The 23993-nt window shown below is 45.9% G+C and overlaps 1 protein-coding gene across 2 annotated transcripts in view; it reads left to right on the top strand.

The window, feature by feature from the left end:
• Positions 1 to 23993, top strand: part of KBTBD12 (kelch repeat and BTB domain containing 12) — a 142488-nt gene that overhangs the window by 38049 nt on the left and 80446 nt on the right. For both annotated transcript variants that reach the window (XM_089682456.1, XM_089682457.1), the window contains exons 3-4: positions 1091 to 1361; positions 22501 to 22651. In XM_089682456.1, the coding sequence (XP_089538582.1) occupies positions 1091 to 1361; positions 22501 to 22651 (422 nt within the window). The remainder of the gene's footprint in view (positions 1 to 1090; positions 1362 to 22500; positions 22652 to 23993) is intronic.

Genomic DNA, 23993 nt, shown 5'->3' on the forward strand with positions numbered 1-23993 from the left:
CCTAGTACAACCCCCCATCCATCCCCTCCCCAATCCTCCCTCCTAGTACAAATTCCTCCCCAATTCCCCCTCCTAACCCAAGTGATCTGCTGTTGAGGGAGAAGTCTATTGATGCTGCCTGATGAAGGGTCTATTGTTACTGTGGGATCTAATGTTGCTGGGGAGGATCTACTATTGCTGGTTTCAGGGGTCTATTTTACTGCTTTTTTTGCTATCATTAACAAATGCCATACAACTTACTTAGCACCACAAAATTATACTTAGTTCTATATTTTCTAAAAGGGGCATACTAGGAGGTGGGTAGGGGGTAGAACCAAAGGACGATGGTCGGCGGTGGGTAGGGGGTGGAACCAAGGGACGATGGTCGGAGGTGGGTAGGGGGTGGAACCAAGGGACGATGGTCGGAGGTGGGTAGAGGGTGGAACCAAGGGACGATGGTCAGAGGTGGGTAGGGGGTGGAACTAAGGGACGATGGCCAGAGGTGGGTAGGGGGTGGAACCAAGGGATGATGATCGAAGGTGGGTAGGGGGTGGAACCAAGGGACGATGATCGAATGTGGGTAGGGGGAGAAACCAAGGGACAATGGTCGGAGGTGAGTAGGGGGTGAAACCAATGGACGATGGTCGGAGGTGGGTAGGGGGTGGAACCAAGGGACGATGGTCGGAGGTGGGTAGGGGGTGGAACCAAAGGACGATGGTCGGAGGTGGGTAGAGGGTGGAACCAAGGGACGATGGTCAGAGGTGGGTAGGGGGTGGAACCAAGGGACGACGGTCTGAGGTGGGTAGGGGGTAGAACCAAGGGACGATGGTTGGAGGTGAGTAGGGGGTGAAACCAAGGGACGATGGTCGGAGGTGGGTAGGGGGTGGAACCAAGGGACGATGATCGAAGGTGGGTAGGGGGTGGAACCAAAGGACGATGGTCGGAGGTGGGTAGGGGGTGGAACCAAGGGACAATGGTCGGAGGTGGGTAGGGGGTGGAACCAAGGGACGATGGTCGGAGGTGGGTAGGGGGTGGAACCAAGGGACGATGGTCGGAGGTGGTGTATACCTGTATAAAAATGCCCATTAGTGACATGCTTATCATTGCTCAGGTATCACAACCGAGGCAGCTACTGCTGGGAGAAGCTGTGCAGCGCAGAGTACAGAGAGTTGTATGCCCTCGGCAGCGTTCACAGTGACCTCTACCTGATCGGAGGACAAATGAAGCACAAAAACCGATACATCGTCACCAACTGCGTGGACAAGTACTTGACAGAGAACGAAAGCTGGAGAAGTGTGTCACCACTGCCGCTTCCATTGGCTTGCCATGCCGGGGTGACCCTCAATAACAAGCTCTATGTCATGGGTGGTTGGACTCCACAGGTTGGTAGGAAGTAAATTCTTCCAGATGGAAAATGATTCATGAGTATAAAGTGTCTTTTTCTTTTTTTTTCGGATAGAGTGAGGAAAAGAAAGAACACCCATCAGGTTTCTACTGCTGTATATAGAGATTCACTCTCTCTGTTTGCCCTGGGGACCATTGTCACCAAAGATTGCTTTGTTTTTAAACTTTGCAGTTTTAGAGTAATTGACCTGAGCCATTAGGAGCGCCCTCTAGTGACCTTCAAGTTTAAAACGGCATTATAATATCCTTCTCCACCTTCATTTATGCATCTCTATTGTACAGCTTGTCAAAATGACGTATATATTTTAAAGAAAACATTTCCAGAATGTGAAGGCTTAGCCCATGACACCATTGCATATCCCTTTTTTCGTATCCAGCATTCCAGATGAACCTTTCGTGATTTATACAGGGTTTGCACATTTGTCATGAGGATCCTGTTTACCTTGAAGGAGTTATATCCTGCCGGCTTCGCTGTTGTGATATAACATACAGAGCATGAAAATAGCACAGTCTCTTTGTCATGTGCACAGCGATGGAGTCTATAAATGACATTGTTACAGCTCCTGGAAGTCTGTGCAAACAGGAAGATATATATTTAGGCCTATTGTAAAGGAAAACAGCCTGAAGGAATCTGAGAATTATGTCTTTTGTTGCGTCTCAGTGCTGCTGATCTTCTACAACCAATTTGCAGCTACTTCCTGCCTACGTGCACTCCAGTGCAGGCTGCATAGCATTGCTCAGGGTGGGTTTCCTGATGGTGGACCATGCCTGTGTCATGTGTTGAACTGATCACTTGTTGGACATGGTGATAACGCAGGAGCGCAGTCAGGAGACAGGGACAGAGGCAGGGGCGGACTGACAACTCATGGGGCACCCGGGCAATAGGGGATCATGGGGCCCCTGTGTCCTTGCCCAAACTCAAAAAATCCTATGAAAAAGGTACCAGGGGCATCTCATGGGGCCCCCTACTGACCCCAGGGGATCATGGGGCCCCTGTGTCCTTGCCCAAACTCAAAAAAGCCTATGAAAAAGGTACCAGGGGCATCTCATGGGGCCCCCTACTGACCCCTGGCCCTCGGGCAGTGCCGAGTTTCCAAATGGTCAGTCCGCCCCTGGACAGAGGGTTGTCATCCTATAGAAAAGGATAAAAGAAAGAGCGCACCAACCTTGTGCATTACCTCAGTAAAAAGTAAATGATTTTATTAAAGAAATATACTCACAAGAGTAGCGATAAAAAAGGCACAAATAACCATAGCCCACACAGGGTTACAGGTCACATTCACATTCCATCAGAAGGGGAGAAATATTCTTTGTTCAACGCGTTTCGAAGGGCGATCCCTTCTTCATCAGAGCTGGATTTAACAGATAGAAACCATCAATTAGGAAGAGTTCACATAGCTAGGAGGCATTCAGCCACTGAGTTTGATCAAACAGGCTGAAATACTGACACTCACTGGCTGAATGCCTCCTAGCTATGTGAATTCTTCCTAATTGATGGTTTCTATCTGTTAAATCCAGCTCTGATGAAGAAGGGATCGCCCTTCGAAACGCGTTGAACAAAGAATATTTCTCCCCTTCTGATGGAATGCATATGTGACCTGTAACCCTGTGTTGGCTATGGTTATTTTATGCCTTTTTTATTGCTACTCTTGTGAGTATATTTGTTTAATAAAATCATTTACTGTTTACTGAGGTAATGCGCAAGGTTGGTGCGCTCTTTCTTTTATCCTTTTCTACAGTTTTATCAAGCTTCCCCAGCTTCATGATAGAGCTGCACAACCTTTGATCAACATCGGACAAATACACTAGATCTTTAAATAATCTCCTAACCCTCTTGTATTGAACTGTATTGTTGCTGTATTGTCTCCCGTTATATTGTAAAGCGCTGAGCAAACTGTTGGCGCCATAAATCCTGTATAATAATAATATATAAATCCTGTATAATAATAATAATAATAATATATAAATCCTGTATAATAATAATAATGATAATATATAAATCCTGTATAATAATAATAATAATATATAAATCCTGTATTATAATAATAATAATAATATTATATATAAATCCTGTATAATAATAATAATATATAAATCCTGTATAATAATAATGATATATAAATCCTGTATAATAATAATGATAATATATAAATCCTGTATAATAATAATATATAAATCCTGTATAATAATAATAATGATAATATATAAATCCTGTAAATAATAATAATATTATATATAAATCCTGTATAATAATAATATATATAAATCCTGTATAATAATAATGATAATATATAAATCCTGTATAATAATAATAATAATAATAATAATCTTCCTTTGATCGGAGTCCCTGAACGCAGGAGATAGTGGATATTTGTGGTTGTCATCGTATAACAGGAAGTGACTGAATAAGAACTTTGAGGGCAGGATCGCCACGGATTATTTTAATCAAAGCTGCAGATTTAAAATATTGAAAATGACTTTTACAATTACATTACTATGTTAAAGCTTCTATAAGATTTTAGTGATTGGGTTTACATCTACTTTAATTTAGTCCACAGGACTGGTATGAGGCAAAAAGGCTTAGCCCAAGTTCACAGATATGCGGCTGTGCGGGCCGCGTTTTGCGCGGGCACGAGAGCCCATTGAATGGACTCTTTTGCCCCGTGGCACGCAGGGAAGACTTCTTCTGAAAATGCAGCCCGCACAGGAACCTCGGTTCCCAGTACGGTTGCGTTTTCCAGTGCGGGTGGCGTGCCATTAGAACTAATGGCACCCGACCGCGGGTCCACATTTCTCTGTGCAGGTGGATTTGCGTGCGCATCCGCAGCGGCACCACCTGCACAGATGTGAACCTAGCCTTATAAATGATTCCTCATAATGAACTTGTCTCCAAATACCACCCAAACCGTACTCTCCGCTCCTCGCAAGACCTCCTATTCTCTAGCTCCCTTGTCTCCTCCTCCCATGCTCATCTCCAGGACTTCTCCAGAGCTTCCCCCATCCTCTGGAACTCTCTACCCCAATTTATCAGACTATCGCCTACTCTGCTCACTTTTAGCCGATCTCTGAAAACCTATCTCTTCAGGGAAGCCTATCCTGCCCTCAGCTAGTAATGGAATCTTCTACTCCTCCAACCACTCCATCCCCCACAGTTACTACCTTTTGTACCACTAGCCCTCCCTCCTAGATTGTAAGCTCCAAGGATCAGTGCCCTCCTATTCCTTCTGTACTGAACTGTATTGTTGCTGTATTGTCTCCCGTTATATTGTAAAGCGCTGAGCAAACTGTTGGCGCCATAAATCCTGTATAATAATAATAATATATAAATCCTGTATAATAATAATAATATATATAAATCCTGTATAATAATAATAATATATAAATCCTGTATAATAATAATAATGAGTCAAAAAAAGATTTGTCTGAATATCATAAAGTCACTGAGAGGTTTTTTTTCTCAATAAAAGCGGAGACTTGTGCTGACATGCCCCCCTTCCTGCACAGACATTCACTGGGAAGTCCAGTGGCCTGCTGTTTCTCTTCTCCCAGCTCTCTATGCAGCTGAGAACAGAGGGTATGTGATCACTTATAAAAAATGGAAAAAAGGTATTTATAATGTTTTTTTCATATATATCTATACACAAATGTTTTACCTTTCATTTCTATTTTAAACTGAATGGGTTATTAGACAAGACAAGGGTTTACATATACTTTAACTTGTATGTATGAGTAGAAATCTATACTTAAAGTGTTACTAAACCCACAACAGTACAATCAGTCTGTAGATGCAGTAAAGCATGCTTGTTATACTCACTGTGGAACCTAAGGGGTTAATCCTCTGCATTGTGTAAAAAGGATGTTTGATCCTGTCTTCTTTGCCCCTCCTCTTGTTGAAATGACCACCTGATACAGACTGAATCCCTAGTCACATGCACATGCTCAGTTTGGTGTGTATTACTAGAGAATTTTTTTTTTCTTGGGAGAGTGCATGTGATCAGCACAGGGCAAATCAGTACTGGGCAGACAGAGGTCCAGCATCTTCCTAGGGCAAAATGAAAAACTCCAAGTTTTAACCAGTGCTTTGCTGGACACTGATAGAAGTCACAAGACTGCTATATACTGCTAATGAGAAAAGGCAGTTAGCAGTTTATATTTACTAAAATAATTGTATTTCCATGTTGTGTGTACTGTGGGAGACCAGATATAGTGAATGCAGGGTCCGGGGAGACCAGATATAGTGAATGCGGGGTCCAGGGATACCTGATATAGTGAATGCAGGGTCCGGGGAGACCAGATATAGTGAATGCAGGGTCCGGGGAGACCGGATATAGTGAATGCAGGGTCCAGGGAGACCAGATATAGTGAATGCAGGGTCCGGGGAGACCAAATATAGTGAATGCAGGGTCCGGGGAGACCAGATATAGTGAATGCAGGGTCCTAGGAGATCAGATATAGTGAATGCAGGGTCCGGGGAAACCGGATATAGTGAATGCAGGGTCCGTGGAGACCAGATATAGTGAATGCAGGGTCCGGGGAGACCAGATATAGTGAATGCGGGGTCCGGGGAGACCGGATATAGTGAATGCAGGGTCCGGGGAGTCCAGATATAGTGAATGCAGGGTCCGGGAGACCAGATATAGTGAATGCAGGGTCCGGGGAGACCGGATATAGTGAATGCAGGGTCCGGGGAGACCGGATATAGTGAATGCAGGGTCCGGGGAGACCGGATATAGTGAATGCAGGGTCCGGGGAGACCGGATATAGTGAATGCAGGGTCCGGGGAGAGCGTATATAGTGAATGCAGGGTCCGGGGAGACCGGATATAGTGAATGCAGGGTCCGGGGAGACCGGATATAGTGAATGCAGGGTCCGGAGAGACCGGATATAGTGAATGCAGGGTCCGGGGAGACCGGATATAGTGAATGCAGGGTCCGGGGAGGCCGGATATAGTGAATGCAGGGTCCGGGGAGGCCGGATATAGTGAATGCAGGGTCCGGGGAGACCAGATATAGTGAATGCAGGGTCCGGGGAGAGCGGATATAGTGAATGCAGGGTCCGGGGAGACCGGATATAGTGAATGCAGGGTCCGGGGAGACCGGATATAGTGAATGCAGGGTCCGGGGAGGCCGGATATAGTGAATGCAGGGTCCGGGGAGGCCGGATATAGTGAATGCAGGGTCCGGGGAGACCAGATATAGTGAATGCAGGGTCCGGGGAGGCCAGATATAGTGAATGCAGGGTCCTGGATTCAGTAACACTTTAAAGGGCTGCTTTTAATGGTTAAAAAAAGTAAAATCCCATTTCACTTTCAGATATCCTTCAACTACAATCTTAATCAGATTTCGTCTTTTTCCGACACATTTGCTGTGAAATTGCCAGCTCTGGAATCTTCCCTCCGCTGTCACGAGAGCGGCACTTAGCCGTGATTACCGCCTGTATTTTATATTTTCTACCGATCTGTGAAAAGAGGGATAAGTTGCCCATTTCAGGCTCGGTTTCCTGGCAGTCGCTGATCTTTTTTTTTTTATTTCTGAATGGTATCTCATAAAGGAGAAAGCTGTGGGAGGAAGGAGGGATAAGACGGAATCGCTGAGCAGGCACACGGCTAATTACCTGCCTGCCCCAGTCTGAACGCAAGACAATCCGCGACACGCGGGGGATTCTTCCTTCCAGGACTGACACAGTTAAGGATTCATGATACCATGACAAGTTGTCAAGAAATGGATGGAGTTATTTATAGACTAGAGGCTAGAAAAATGACAAACACAACTCACTCTGTATGCCAAGTGGGGAGGGGGGGGGAGTAGAAACCAGCCAGTTGGAGTGGCCCCGGGGGGCCCAATGGCCATCTGGCTCAGCCTGGAGACTGAGGTTAAAGGGAATTCCTTAAATGCTGGAAGCTGCCTAACGGCGGGCGGCAGTAATGGCCATATGCGGCGGACAGAAGCTGTCCGCCCATGTCATTAGGACGACTGTTAAAAAAAACCATTCATGTACAGATGCAGCTTCAGTCGGTCACATATTTCAGCTGTCTATTACCGTTTTCTGCAATTAATCGCAGCCTTATAGGTAGTCCAGAGTCAGTAAAGAATTGTTCTGAGCAGGGGCGGACTGACCATTTGGAAACTCGAGCACTGCCCGAGGGCCCGGGGTCAGTATGGGGCCCCATGAGATGCCCTTGGTACCTTTTTCATAGGCTTTTTTGAGTTTGGGCAAGGACACAGAGGCCCCATGATCCCCTATTGCCCGGGGGCCCCATGAGTTGTCAGTCCACCCCTGGTTCTGAGCTATATCCGGGTAAGCAGGACATACGCCAGTAGGACTTCGCTTGAAAATTTTTATTTTCAGAACAATCTTTTTCAATTGTTAGTGTGTGCAATTTGACGATCGTTTTCGACTGTAGTGACAGGAAAATTGGAAGGAACAGGAGGGCAAATTTTTATTGTTTTTCTTGTTTCTTATTTAAAGGAGCAAAATTCTAACCATGGATTTGATTCCATTCAAGTAGCAGATCTGGACAAAATCTATGGGCTTGTTAACACTGCCAGGGCGCGGTAAAAGCAGATGGTTGAGATGCAGCTTTAAGGCCTCCTGATCGCTCACCTAAACACAGAAATGCAGCCGCTCAGGGCTGTACACATGTTGTGACTGCTGCAAAAATTAAGCAGTATGTTGCATTCGGGCGAGCAGTACCGCAGTCAAATGCAACCCATCCAAGTGAATGGGGCTGCAGCGCAACTGCCCTGCAACCACGTGCAATGCATTTGATAGCAGTGCGGTGCAATGGGTAAGCATTTTGAGGGTCATATTGTCTTCATACCACCTGTCAAACGCCCTTACCGCCACCAGTTCCTGGTTGGGTGCTTGTCCTTTGCCATCCCTCTGTCATGATGCTGCCTTCTTCTGTATCCTGCTAAAGTCCTACAGTCAAGATGGGGCCAAAGTGTAGGCCAAAGAGGTGACCACCTTGGCTGCTTCAGCAGCATGGGGGCACAAAAAGGGGAGAACCTGCAAACCACGCTGTTCAGGGAACAGACCTGCCTGCTGATTGGCTGAAATGTTCACCGTACCAGTAACCAATTGGAGCTGCCTATTCCATCTGCTAAAGTCCTATGGTCAAGATGGGGCTGAAGGGTAGGCCAAAGAGCTGACCACCTTGGGGGCTTTGGCAGAATGGGGGCACAAAGGGATAGAACCTGCAAACCATGCTGTTCTGGGAACAGACCTGCCTGCTGATTGGCTGAAATGTTCACCGTACCAGTAACCTATTGGAGCTGCCTATTCCATCTGCTAAAGTCCTATGGTCAGGAGGGTAGGCCAAAGAGCTGACCACCTTAGGGGCTTTGGCAGGAAGGGATAGAACCTGCAGACCATGCTGTTCAGGGAACAGACCTGCCTGCTGATTGGCTGAAATGTTCACCATATCAGTCACCAAAGTCCTATGGTCAGGACGGGGCTGAAGGGTGGGCCAAAGAGCTGACAGCCTTGGCTGCATCAGCAGCATGGGGGCACAAAAAGGGGAGAACCTGCAAACCATGCTGTTCAGGGAACAGACCTGCCTGCTGATTGGCTGAAATGTTCACCGTACCAGTCACCGATTGGAGCTGCCTATTCCATATGATAAAGTCCTACAGTGAGGATGGAGCCGAAGGGTAGGCCAAAGAGGTGACCACCTTGGGTGCTTCAGCAGGATAGGGGCACAAAAAGGGGAGATCCTTCAAACCATGCTGTTCAGGGAACAGACCTGCCTGCTGATTGGCTGAAATGTTCACCATACCAGTCATGGATTGGAGCTGCCTATTCCATAAGATAAAGTCCTACAGTGAGGATGGAGTCGAAGCATAGGCCAAAGAGGTGACCACCTTGGCTGCTTCAGCAGCATGGGGCACAAAAAGGGGAGAACCTGTAAACCATGCTGTTCAGGGAACCGACCTGCCTGCTGATTGGCTGAAATGTTCACCGTACCATTCACCGCTTGGAGCTGCCTTTTTCTGTTTGCTAAGGCCCTATGGTCAAGACCAGGCCAAAGGGTAGGAAAAAGAGGCAACTGCCTTGGGTGCTTCTGCAAGATGGAGACGCAGAAAGGGCAGGACCTGCAACCTATACTGTTGGGGTACTTCACAGCTCATGGGGGGAGGGTGCACTTTGGCCTTTCCATCTTGGGTGCTAAAGGACCTTGTCCCAGCATTGCCTAGGGTTGGCAGTAGAGCGAAATGATTTGGCGATCTGTAAATTTTCTTCTTTGTCTGGATATGTCGTATGTATGCAGATTTGTCCAGTCGATGGAAAACCATATGATTCATGACTTGCAGTTGGTGGGATTTCTGAATTCCCAAGCAGTATATGATGGGGGGAATATGTTAGCCAATCAGCAATTCAGAAGTACACCCAATCATATTTCATGGAACCTATGAATATCAATTGGCTACATATTGCATATCCAGGCATATAAAAATATTTGTAGGCCTGACGCGATTCGCTTTGGTAAGAGTGCCAGATCTTTTAGCACCCAAGTCAAAAAGGCCAAAGTGCACCTTCCACCCATGAGCTGTGAAGTACCCCACCAGTATAGGTTGAAGGTCCTGCTATTTCTGCACCCCCACCTTGCTGAAGCACCCACGGTATTTGCCTCCTTTGCCTACCAGCCCTGACCGTAGGACTTCAGCGGATGGAATAGGCACCTCCAAGCGGTGAATGGCAGGTAGAACATTTCAGCCAACCAGCAGACAGGTCTGTTCCCTGAGTCCGTTTAAACACGTACATTTTATGTTTGACTCGAGTGAACTTTTAATGCATGTTAGTGTAGTGACATAATTACCAGAAGCAGAGAAAAGCTTCAAAGGATTCCTCAGATCTTCGGTAAGTGGGTGTTTATTGATGAACCGAGGCTCGCATTATTAGGAGACATTTCGCATTTGTCAGCCAGAACTCAAAACACATGGCAACAGGAGAGGATAGCTTACCAGCTCCAGTCAGCGAGCCCCATTCTCTCGCCGCTGCCTCCTGCATTAGAGCGCGCTTTGTTTGGAAGACGCCAAATGATTTGCATTGTGCAGAAATGACAAATTTCCGTAGATCCCTCGCAAAAGGTAAATGACAAATGCAAATTATAATAACAATGAGAGAGCTGGCAGATGCAAACGCGTGGGATGGCCGGGGGATCCTAACATTTCATTTCAGGAATGCGAAAATTTAAAGGGCTGCAACACCTTGATTGCGCGCCACATTTCAGTAGGATTAAAGATATACTCCAAGCAGATAACATACTCCAAGCAGATATTTAAATAAAAATTTTTTAGTGTTGTGTTTATTATTGTACAAGTGAACCCAAACACTAATGCATCATTCACATCTGAGCATTTGTAGCTCATTGGACGCACCAACACGTCGCAACTGCGTGCATTGCATTGTGTTTGTGCTGCTTCCCCACTTTGCTTGAATGAGTTGCATTCGGCAGGCGGCAAGCCACGCCATTCTCTGCCAACCGCTCCCCCCCCCCCCGTGCCCTGCTGTCGCCACTCTCCGCCAACCCCCCCCCCCCCAGGCTCCGCCGTCACCACTCTCTGCCAACCACCACCCTGGGCCCCGCCGCCGCCACTCTACACCAACCCCCACCCCACACACACACAGCAGGCCCTGCTGTCGCCACTCTCCGCAATCCACCCTCCCCTGGGCCCCGCCATCGCTACTCTCCATCTTCCCCCTCCCCAGGCCCCACTGCCGCCACTCTCTGCCAACCACCCCCCCCCCGTGCCCTGCCATCGCCAATCTCGCCAACCACCCCCCCAGGCCCCACCATCACCACTCTCTGCCAACCACCACCCTGGGCCCCGCCGCCCCCACTCTCCGCCAACCCCCCCCCCACACACACACAGCAGGCCCTGCTGTCGCCACTCTCCGCAATCCACCCCCCCCAGGCCGCGCCATCGCTACTCTGTCTCCCCCCCCCAGGCCCCACTGCCGCCACTCTCTGCCAAACACAACCCCCCCCCCCAGGCCCCACGGCAGCATCTCTATTGAAGTCTATAGAACCAAAAAACGCAACATTTTGCATTTTAAAAAATCCATGAACCTACCCAAAAAACGCACCCGGTAAAAACATGGAGATGTAAACCTGTCCCATAGGAAATCATGTTAAACTGACTGTTATGCATTTCTGAAAAATGCAGCGGAAAAAAAACGCACAGGTGTCAATAATGACATATTTGTTGCAGGGGATGCCCAAAATCGGACTTGTATCTAAGCCCTAGTTCACACTGAATGTTACTTTGAAATCACGCTATGTCACTTGAAGTAGTGCGATTTCAAAGCCGCCACCACTCTCCGCCAACCCCCCCCCCCCCAGCGCTGCCATTGCCATTCTTTGCCAACCACCCCTCCTGAGCCCCCACCGCCACCACTCTCTGCCAAACACAACCCCCCCGGGCCCCGACGTCGCCACTCTCTGCCTCCCCCCTGCCCCCCCCGGGCCACGCTGCAGCGTCTCCATTGAAGTCTATAGAACCAAAAACGCAACATTTTACATTTTAAGTCCATGACCCTTTCCAAAAAATGCACCGGGTGAAAACGCGGAGATGCGAACCTATCCCATAGGTGCGTTTCTGCAAAACGCAGCAGAAAACGCATAGGTGTGACCCTAGACTTAGATGTGATTTCCCTTTAGGAGTATCTCACCAAAAATGACATATTTGTTGAAGGGGATGGCCAAAATCTGACTTCTATCTAAGCCCTGGTTCACAATGAATGCTACTTTGAAATCACGTTACTTTGCTTGAAGTAGTGCAATTTCGAAGCCGCAGGTCAGTTCGATTTCAGGTGTGAGTTGCCTGACATCTGTGCAACTTCACACACAGATGTCTATGCAAGTCGCACCTGAAATCCCTAAAAACAGTGTAGGAACTATTTTCAAAATCGGAGTCGCACCAATTTGAACAGTTCCATTGCTGACAATAGTGAGTGACTTGTCTAGCGATTTAGAACTGTCAAAGCGCATGACAAGTCGCACCAGTGGGAAGCGGGGCTTAGTGCAGACTTCTGGGAAAAATCCCTGGGCCAATCACACAAGCAGGAAATAACATTTCTGCAGGGTTTCCATGATGCATTTTACAGAAAATGACAGCGCTGCAAATTGAAAAGGTCATTTTTAATGACATTCATTTACAATATGAATGATCTGTGTAGCAATTGTGTGTATAAATATATATATAAATATATTTATTTATTTATATATATGTATTTATTTATGTATAATATATTATATAATAATAATAATAATAAAGACAGACAAACAATAGATGGATGGATGGATGGATAGATAGATGATGGAGGGAGGGATGGATAGATAGAGAGATAGATGATGGAGGGAGGGATGGATAGATAGAGAGATAGATAGATAGATAGATAGATAGATAGATAGATAGATAGATAGATAGATGATGGAGGGATGGATAGATAGATAGATAGATAGATAGATAGATAGATAGATAGATAGATAGATAGATAGATAGATGGATGATGGAGGGAGGGATGGATGGATAGATAGATAGATAGATAGATAGATAGATAGATAGATCTATCCATCTATCTATCTCTCCCTCCATCATCTATCTATCTATCTATCTATCTATCTATCTATCTATCTATCTATCTATCCATCCCTCCCTCCATCATCTATCTATCTATCCATCCCTCCCTCCATCATCTATCTATCTATCTATCTATCTATCTATCTATCTATCTATCTATCTATCCCTCCCTCCATCATCTATCTATCTATCTATCCATCCATCCATCCCTCACTCCATCATCTATCTATCTATCTATCTATCTATCTATCTATCTATCTATCTATCCCTCCATCATCTATCTATCTATCCATCCCTTCCTCCATCATCTACCATCATCTATCTATCTATCTATCTATCTATCTATCTATCTATCTATCTATCTATCCCTCCATCATCTATCTATCTATCTATCTATCTATCTATCTATCTATCTATCTATCCCTCCCTCCATCATCTATCTATCTATCTATCCATCCATCCATCCCTCACTCCATCATCTATCTATCTATCTATCTATCTATCTATCTATCTATCTATCTATCCCTCCATCATCTATCTATCTATCCATCCCTTCCTCCATCATCTACCATCATCTATCTATCTATCTATCTATCTATCTATCTATCTATCTATCTATCTATCTATCTATCTATCCCTCCATCATCTATCTATCTATCTATCTATCTATCTATCTATCTATCTATCCATCCCTCCCTCCATCATCTATCTATCTATCTATCTATCTATCTATCTATCCATCCCTCCCTCCATCATCCATCTATCTATCTATCTATCTATCTATCTATCTATCTATCTATCCATCCATCCCTCCATCATCTATCTATCTATCTATCTATCTATCCATCCCTCCATTATCTATCTATCTTTCTATCTATCTATCTATCCATCCCTCCCTCCCTCCCTCCATCATCTATCTATCTATCTATCTATCTATCTATCTATCTATCTATCTATCCATCCCTCCATTATCTATCTATCTATCTATCTATCTATCTATCTATCTATCTATCTATCTATCGATCTATCCCTCCTTCCATCATCTATCCATCCATCCATCCCTCCCTCCATCTATCTATCTTTAATAATATTAATTAATTAATTTATTATCTATTATTTTACTTTATTTGAAATTTTTTCCCACAAAAGTGAAGTCACCCTGTAATTACCTATCACTGGCAGGTGAAATGTCTCTTATTTCAACTGTGTGTTTAGCTGTTTGCTATTAGAATGAGCCCCCATTCACACTCGTGTCCTGACATTAGGCTTTTTTTGCACACTGACGCACTTCGCACACAGGATAGCTGACGCATTTCATTGGGATGCCCTACGCATCACAAATGTGGCAAACAAAGCTCATGCACTTCTTTGGGCTTTGCGCATTTTGAGTTTTTTAGCACCACGCGTCTCTGCGCATTTTTTTAGCACCCAAAAATATTCTTCTTGCCTTTGTGGTTCCATTAACAATATATGCACCACAACCACCACTCATGCGTTTCGTGTATGTCCATTTTTACGTTTTGTGATGCTACACTAGTGTGAAAGGGGGGTTAAAGGGATTAAATATGGAGTTTAGGATTTGTTTTCGATGAATATAAATGATATGATTCCTATCTCAGGGTGTGTGGGGCCCGGAGGCGAAACAGTCAACTGCCTTTCCTCTTTGACGTTGGCTTACAAAGCAATATATCAGAGAAGGATCTGCAGCCGAGGTGCCAAATACGAAGACATCAATTGTTCTCCCGGCCTCATCCCTGCTGAGCTGGGCTGGCACTTTTCAGAATGTGCGCCGTCAGGACAGCCTGCGCTCGCTAAAATCTAATATTGCTACGCTGCCAATCTTTATCTCTCGGGTCGTTTTTACATAATTACGCTTGTCAGTAACTTTTCATCTTTTTTATAGTATTGTCCTTGCAGTATTGGCACTGCAGCTGTTTCAGCGCAGTGTAACAAATGGCAGCCATAGACATTTATATAACCACTTGCCTATCGGGCCAGTTCTGAAATGTAAAAATCAGCAATTTTTTTGTGAGAAAACTACTTAGAACCCCCCAAACATTACATATATTTTAAGCAGAGGGCCTAGAGAGTAAAATGGTGAGTGTTGCATATTTTTTTGTCACATGATATTTGTGCCGCTGTATTTTTAAAAAATATTATTATTAAAATTATTATTATAATACAGGATTTATATAGCGCCAACAGTTTGCTCAGCGCTTTACAATATAACGGGAGACAATACAGCAACAATACAATTCAATACAAGAGGGATAGGAGGGCCCTGATCCTGGGAGCTTACAATCTAGGAGGGAGGGGCTGGTAGTACAAAAGGTAATAACTGTGGGGGATGGACTGGTAGGAGGAGTAGAAGATTCTGTTATTAGCTGAAGGCAGGATAGGCTTCCCTGAAGAGATAGGTTTTCAGAGATCAAATAAAAGTGGGCAGAATAGGCAATAATCAAATAGATTGGGGTAGGGAGTTCCAGAGGACGGGGGAGGCTCTGGAGAAGTCCTGGAGAAGAGCATGGGAGGAGGAGACAAGTTCCTGAAGAGAGAGGTTTTCAGAGATTGTCTAAAAGTGGGCAGAGTAGGCGATAATCAAATAGATTGCGGTAGGGAGTTCCAGAGGATGGGGGAGGCTCTGGAGAAGTCCTGGAGAAGAGCATGGGAGGAGGAGACAAGTTCCTGAAGAGAAAGGTTTTCAGAGATTGCCTAAAAGTGAGCAGAGTAGGCGATAATAAAATAGATTGGGGTAGGGAGTTCCAGAGGATGGGGGAGGCTCTGGAGATGTCCTGGAGAAGAGCATGGAAGGAGGAGACAAGCCGCCCTGCTACCTGTAAAAGCGATTCAGTGGCTAATTAGCTGCTAGGATAGCTTTTACAAAAATGGGAATTTCCAGCCCAGAAAAAAAAAAATACCGGGCAGGCATCATCCCGGTACTCCAACCCAAGGATGTAAAGGGACGTCCTTGGGCGGCAAGTGGATAAATGATCAATTGTTTTTCCAATCAGTCTCTTCCGATAGGAATGATCAATTTATAGTCATCAACCCATTCGATGTATATGCCACATACGGGGAATTGGATTTTGATTGTTATCCATCTCTGTTTCCGCCATGTCATCTCATAACCCGATTAATCAAAATGCGATCCTATTCATGAACAAAAGTATCTCAGTGCTACTGATCTATGAAACACATAATATTCTGTCATGGCCATTCGACTGATTTTGATTGAATCCAATCAGATTTCAGTCTGCTTCCACTAGCTTTTCAACTATTGACCAATGTGATCACTTTGATCGATTCACACTTTGATCGGATTAACCCCTTCCCATCCACCCTGGCCTCCCTTTTAGAAGTTGTGAACGATCGGTGATCATAAGACCACTTTGATTGGCTGTCACAGTGGTCACATGATCAGAAGCTGTGCCCGCTTGGTAGCTCGGTTTTCGTGTGCGCTCCCAGCACATAAACATTGGCCGCCTAGTGCAGCGTATGGGCATTAAAGACCATCTTTTTTGATGCCACACATATGTGTTACTGGGGGCCTAAAGGGATTAAAAAGTCAAAATGCATATGGTCAACTCGGGCGGACTGACCATTCGAAAACTCGGGCACTGCCCGAGGGCCCGGGGTCAGTAGGGGGCTCCATGAAATGCCCCTGGTACCTTTTATAGGCTTTTTTGGGTGTGTTTCGAGTGTGGGCAAGGACACAGGGGCCCCATGATCCCCTATCGCCCGGTGGCCCCATGAGTTGTCAGTCCGCCCCTGTGGCCACTACAAAAGCCACATAGCATTAGCACAGATTGTGTCGAATTGAAAGGGGCCGTGTCAAAGGCACTGACATTCTAGGTTGGAAACCTACGTGGAAGAAAAATATATTTTAAATATATTTTAAAAATATTCTTCCCAAATATATTGACTTATATTTGAAATACTACAATTTTGGCCGTATTCAGTATATTTCAAAAATACATTTCAATATATATATATATATGTGTGTGTGTATATATGTGTATATATGATGTATAAATATGTAAATGTGTTTTTTTATATATATTGTGGCAGTGCGGTGTCCTGCCACGGCCAAAATAAAGCTGAAACCCTGGATTCTCAACCAAGCAGGTTGAGGGGCTCCAGAGAGTTGATGGATTGCAGAGGAAACTGGCTTTTCAGTTTCCTCATTTACTCACTAAGTCTGTTTTGGGATCTGGAGCCTGGAGATTTCAAAGAGATCTGGGAGGGATGAAATCTCCAATCCGGGGTCCGTGTTTTGAGAACCCCCAGCACACTGATTGCACAGGTGTGTGCAGGCCTTTTTATAGAGGACTAACCATGGTTCTGGGCTCCACCCCGGCAGAAGGAGTCAGGCGGGCTCCACCCCGGCAGACAGGAGGTCTCTGCCGTGGAGTCAGGTGGGCTACACCTAGGAGAGGTGGAAGCTAAAAGCAGCAAGGGGCTGCTACAGACTAGCGGTGTGCTAGTGACATATTTTGGGAAGAGTCTGCAGGAGGCAGAATTAAAACTGCGTACAAGCCAGGAGGCTGAATATTGTTTTGCTTGATGGTGGATACCCCTGCATGGGAAGCATTTTTGTTGTTTGAACTTTCTTAAATAAAAGTGGGCAAAAAAGCCCTGAAAAGAAAGCGAGTTGCTGTGTGCTTTACAAGAAGAGCTCTACCCTTTGAAGCGAGTTCCCACATATGGTGGAGGATGCGGGCAGAACTGGAGATCCCAGCAATGAAGTAAGTTCATGTGTTGAACTGTGTTTGGTGCATGACTCTGCACTATCTGTGTGTGCAGGTGAGGAGATCCTGCAAGAGAAAAGGAACTTGCCTTAAAGAGACAGTGCTCCATTGTGTACCAGGACTGTGCAAAAGTGTTGTGGAGTGACTGCAAAGATGGGGCGGTCAAAACTCAAAAAAGAAGCAAGCTTTTCTGAAATGAGAGACAGAGCCCTGTGGCTGGAGGGGTTGTTACCACCAGAACAAGCCCCATACATGGCTGCACAGAGTTTGCCACAGTGGGAAGTGCATGCTGTTGTCCCTGGCAATGCTGGTGAAAGGAAACCAGTTTTCTGTGTGCAGAGTACTAAGCCTGAAAGAGGATGCAGTGTTGGAAGTTCGGCCAAGATACTGCCGCAAGAGCGCTGTTTGCGGTGCAGTGAATGGGGGCACACTGTCTCCAAGTGCCCATTATCCCAGCTTCCAATACAAGGTGACAGAACCAGACAAAGGTCTGGGTATGCAATTGGGAAGCCTGCTTGGAGTTCCAGGAAGGAGCAGCAGGCTGCCCAAAAGTTTCAGAAAAATGTGGTTGCCCATAGCAACACATGTTACTTCAGGCCTGCGGACCCTGTGAGAGAAGTGTTGTCTGCAGAGGATTGTGGCAACGCAGGGATGAGAGTTCAGCACATCTGGAGGAACCCACAAAGTTCAGCTGGGAGAGTGCCATCTCCCATAGCAACAGGAGAAAGCCTGCCAACCAGGAGAAGGGGCTACAAGGGAGATGTGGTTCCGTATCCCAAGAAGGTTATCGGTGGAACCATACCCTGCCTGGAATGTGGTCAGTTTGGGCATGGTATCTTTACCTGCCCCAGATTATGGAATACCACTGATGAGGGTGGTACTGGGCAAAAGTCTTCATCTGCAAGCCCAGATTCGTGTTTAAAAATGTTGGCAGCCACCTCTAGCAACAGTGAGGAAGTACCTGTTGTGCCTGCAGGGGGTGCCAAGGAGTCAGAAGTGCCTGCCACAGTATCACCCTATAGCTGCATGGATGAACTGGCTGGCCAAAGAGAGGAGATGACAGAAAGGATCCAGATCCCACGCACTCAAGTGAAGAAGGTGAAGCCTGTTGAAGTGATGGGTAAGACTGGTACTTTTGAGAAAAATGTGAGAGATACTAATGCACTGCTTGAGACTGAACTTGAGACACTCTGCTATAAATATGGGATACTCCCAGTTGGGAAACCCACTGCTGGTGATTGTGAGAAAGACTTGCCTCTGTATAATGCTGTTAGTAGGGAGGCAACGGTTAAAAATGTCAATGCGAAGAGTACTGATATTGGGGTTGCACCAATGTCATCTAAAGAGAATGCTGAATTAAATGTAGTAGGGGTGACCACTAAGCAGAATGTGTTATCTCCCCTAGCAACGGTGGTTAAGGTAACCCAGGATAACTATGGTGTTGCTCTGGTGGACCAGAGTGTATCTGAATTGAGTGATGAGAGTTTATTTCAGTGTGGCAATGGTGAATCTAAAAGGTATGAACGTATTCATAATGATGATGGGTTAATGCAATCCAATAATGCAAAAGTTTTTGTAGTGAATGACACGCCACTAGGTCACAGTGGTGAGAGTAAGAAATTGCAACCTGCTGTGCCTAGAAATGGAGTCTCCCAGTGTGATATGGATAATGAAGATATAGGTATTGGATCTGATACAGAGCCACTCTGTCCCTCTGTGTCTCCTTCAGCGGTTGGAGTGGTACTGCGTAGTACCTCTGATGTGATCACAGGGACGATGGACTGGGACAGATGGGCAACAAGCTTGTTGGCATTAATAAAAGATGCCTCTGTGGGTAACAATGGGGTGGACATGGTTTCTGCTGTGCTGAATAGAGGGACTGTGGAGCAGCTATTAGTCCAGGGCGCACCTGTCGCTGCCAAAATTAACCCACCGCTGGTAAAAGGCACCATTGAGGATAAACGCTCAGCAGAAGTTTTGCCCACAGCCCATAAAGGAGTTAATGGTGTGGTGTACCAAACTGATATCCATAGAAAAGCCGTGGAAGAGCTCATTGACACTGAGCCTCAGAGTATTTGGGTGAATCCCACACCTGGTTACGCTCTGGGAGAGCCCCAGGTTATTGTGTTGGGTACCTCCAGCCGAGAGGAAGCCTCGTTAAGAAGCCCCACCTCTGAGGCATCAGTAAATGAGTGTCTCCATGTCCCCAGGAAGGTCTTATGTGTGGAATCAGGCTGTCTTTTTATAACAGACCTGCTGAAGGAAATGTTGGCTTTCTGGAGTGTACAGCCGGTGTATACCTTGCTGTCTCTTCCATGTTCGGGAGAGCTGGTACAGTGGAGTCCCGCTAATCGGAGCTTGGTATTACAGGCTATACAAAACAAAGATGGTCAATATAGGAATTCTGTGATACCATCCTTGTTGGTAATGGTGAAAATTGTCTTTCAGTGCATTGCTGGGTTGCTTCATAGCAGTAATCTGTATGAGAGGCACACCAGAGTACTGTTGGACAGGACAGAGGTTTTGGCAGAAGTGCCAGAAGACACATGTATATGTGATGTGGTTGGGGTCGTCAACCCTAATGTAGCATTAGGTAAGGATGGTTTGGCATCAGGACAGTTGCTGGCAGAGTCTTTTGTGACAGCGAAGTCAGTGGGTAGTGAAGTTTCCATGGGAGACACCCACTCTGCTGTGTGTAATTCCTCTACAGAAACTGCCCTGCCAACTACTAGTGAACTGAGTTCTGACAGGAGTATTTTGGCTAATGAAAAAAAGGGAAATGTGTTAATGAATTTGGATTGTCTGATTACTATGTGTGATAACAAAAAGAATGGTAGACCTGGTGGTCAAGTTGACATGGTAGCTGGTCATCCTGAAAAAGGTAATGAGTGCTTAACAGACACAAGAGAGGTTAAGAGTCTGGAAATAGGCCCCCTACAGGTTCAGGAAGGTCACTCTGGAAAAGTTTTCCAAAGGTCCCGTAAACGCCCAAGTTGTAAGAATGAAAGGTCTAAGGGAACTGTCCCAAAGCTTAACAAGGGGATGTTAAAAGTGTTTGATTCCCAAATAAAAGAGCCCACCTCTATTACTAAAGGGTCTAAAAATATAACCCCATCAAAATTAAATAAAGCAAAAAGGGATGGTCTAGAGGAATTTGAGGGAGCATGTTGTAATGTTACAGGTACCAGGCATTTGAAGCTTAGGAGTCAACCCCGGGTTACAAAGGGTACTGAGATTTGTAAACCCCCTAGTGGTAAAAGGACTAGCATAGTCTTAAGGAAATTAGAAAGACCGCGCTTTTGGAAGCACACTCGTAAAAAGGCACGGGGATGTCGTAGAGCCCAAGTAAGGGGAGACAGGGGAAGTCACCTCTTGGGGCAGGGAGTAGTGTTTCCCTTTGATGAAAACGAAGTCAGCCAGGATTGGACCTCTACAGGTGATAGCCCGCACAGAAGGCCTAAAGCAAGGGTTTTAGGTTTGTGTGTTCCGCCCCCTACGGGGTCAAAACAAAGGGGGGGGATATGTGGCAGTGCGGTGTCCTGCCACGGCCAAAATAAAGCTGAAAACCCTGGATTCTCAACCAAGCAGGTTGAGGGGCTCCAGAGAGTTGATGGATTGCAGAGGAAACTGGCTTTTCAGTTTCCTCATTTACTCATTAAGTCTGTTTTGGGATCTGGAGCCTGGAGATTTCAAAGAGATCTGGGAGGGATGAAATCTCCAATCCGGGGTCCGTGTTTTGAGAACCCCCAGCACACTGATTGCACAGGTGTGTGCAGGCCTTTTTATAGAGGACTAACCATGGTTCTGGGCTCCACCCCGGCAGAAGGAGTCAGGCGGGCTCCACCCCGGCAGACAGGAGGTCTCTGCCGTGGAGTCAGGTGGGCTACACCTAGGAGAGGTGGAAGCCAAAAGCAGCAAGGGGCTGCTACAGACTAGCGGTGTGCTAGTGACATATTTTGGGAAGAGTCTGCAGGAGGCAGACTTAAAACTGCGTACAAGCCAGGAGGCTGAATATTGTTTTGCTTGATGGTGGATACCCCTGCATGGGAAGCATTTTTGTTGTTTGAACTTTCTTAAATAAAAGTGGGCAAAAAAGCCCTGAAAAGAAAGCAAGTTGCTGTGTGCTTTACAAGAAGAGCTCTACCCTTTGAAGCGAGTTCCCACAATATTAAAAAATATATGAAAAATATTTTTAAAAATACATTTTCAAATATATGCCTTTAAAAATACATGCCTTAAAAAAATCGGCCGATTTTCGTACCGTCTACGGCCGGCATTTAATTACTTCTGTCCCTGCAGAGAGCTCCGCTATTATATTTGACATGAAAAAGTATTGCGGTTGCAACATTGTATCTATTTGTATCCACTTCGGATACAGATGGTTTTATTTGGATACAAATAGATACATTGTTGCAACTGCAATACTTTTTCATGTCAAATATAATAGTGGACTGGAATTCTTCTTTTTCTTCTTCCTCTTCTCCTTCTTTTTCTCTTCTTTTTCTTCTTCTTCCTCCTCTTCTTCTTTTTCTTCTTCTTGCAGGTCATGGCTAATGCGCCGATTTTTTATCGGTAAAACGATCGGCTGATTTTTTTCCAACTTTACCGATGAAAACAAATGTGCCAAAACCCCGAAAAACGGCCGACCAATTAACCCACTAACGTTTTTTTTTCCGGCCGAAAAATCGGCCGATTTTCGACCCGTCTGTGGCCTGCATTAGTAGTATTAGAAAAGACAGAAGATTTAAAGTCTCTTAAAAAGCGTTGTGTTTCTGTGCATACAGATCGACAACCCCTGCGATGAGCCCGATCGATTGAGCAATCGGCTGCTGCAGTATGACCCCATCAGGGACAAGTGGACGCAGCTGGCTCCCATGAAGTATTCGAAATATCGCTTCAGTGTGGCAGTTATGAATGGAGAAATATTTGTATTAGGTAAGTGTGGGAGGAAAAATAAAAGAATAAAAGAGTGTGCGTGAGAATGTCCAATTTCAAGGGAATGTCCATTCTTGAACGTTGAACTCCGGGCACAAACAATGTCATAAACGTATATTCCTCCACAGCCGCAAAGAATATAAATCTACTTTGTGTGCTCCAAATAATTTCGCAAACCCAGGTATTACCTTGTAAAAGTAGTAGTGACTATCACTGTGCTGTACATCGTGTGTACAGAGAGATGAGCTGTGGGAGGGGCCCAGTAGGCTCCACCCACTACAGAAAATGACAGGAGGGGACGGAGACAAGACCAAGTACCCTGCACAAGGAGAGAGAGAGCGGAGATGTGAGAGGGTCCCATTAGACTCCACCCACTACAGAAAACTACAGGAGGGGGCGGAGACAAGACCAATTACCCTGCACAAGGAGAAAGAGCGGAGCTGTGGGAGTGTCCCATTAGACTCCACCCACTACAGAAAATGAAAGGAGGGGCGGAGACAAGACCAATTACCCTGCACAAGGAGAGAGAGCGGAGCTGCAGGAGCGTCCTAGTAGGCTCCACCCACTACAGAAAACTACAGGAGGGGGCGGAGACAAGACCAATTACCCTTCACAAGGAGAGAGCGCGGAGCTGCGGGAGGGTCCCAGTAGGCTCCACCTACTACAGAAAACTACAGGAGGGGGTGGAGACAAGGCCAATCACCCTGCACAAGGAGAGAGAGCGCAGCTGTGGGAGCGTCCCAGTAGGCTCCGCCCACTACAGAAACCTACAGGAGGGGCGGAGACAAGACCAATACACTGCACAAGGAGAGAGAGTGGAGCTGCGGGAGGGTCCCAGTAGGCTCCAGCTACTACAGAAAACTACAGGAGGGGCGGAGACAAGACCAATCACCCTGCACAAGGAGAGAGAGAAGAGTTGTGGAAGGGTCCCAGTAGGCTTCACCTAATACAGAAAACTACAGGAGGGGCGGAGACAAGACCAGTCACCCTGCACAGGACAAGAGAGCAGCAGTGAGCGGTCTTTATTACAGGAAGCTCCTGCACAGAGGCAAAGTCTCACACTGGATTCCTGCACAGAACTGGAAAAAATACACAGAGCACTCCGAGATTCAAGGAAAAAAACATGATGAACGGATTTAGATACACATTTCCTAATCCTGGAACTCAGTTTGAAGTTCATCTGGATCTCTCCATATATTTCTTCAGATGTCCAGACATTTATAATCTCTAGTGATCACAGAACTCCCGCTGACAATGCCGTTGTCTGCTTTTATCTCCAGAAGGACGGAACCATCTTTGTTCAGCCATCTCAGTAACCTTTCAAGTCCACTAAATAAATTGC

This window comes from Staurois parvus, unplaced genomic scaffold (assembly GCF_062004578.1).
Source record: "Staurois parvus isolate SC_StPar_1 unplaced genomic scaffold, SC_StPar_1.0 ptg000290l, whole genome shotgun sequence".
In the NCBI taxonomy this organism is placed as follows: Eukaryota; Metazoa; Chordata; class Amphibia; order Anura; family Ranidae; genus Staurois; species Staurois parvus.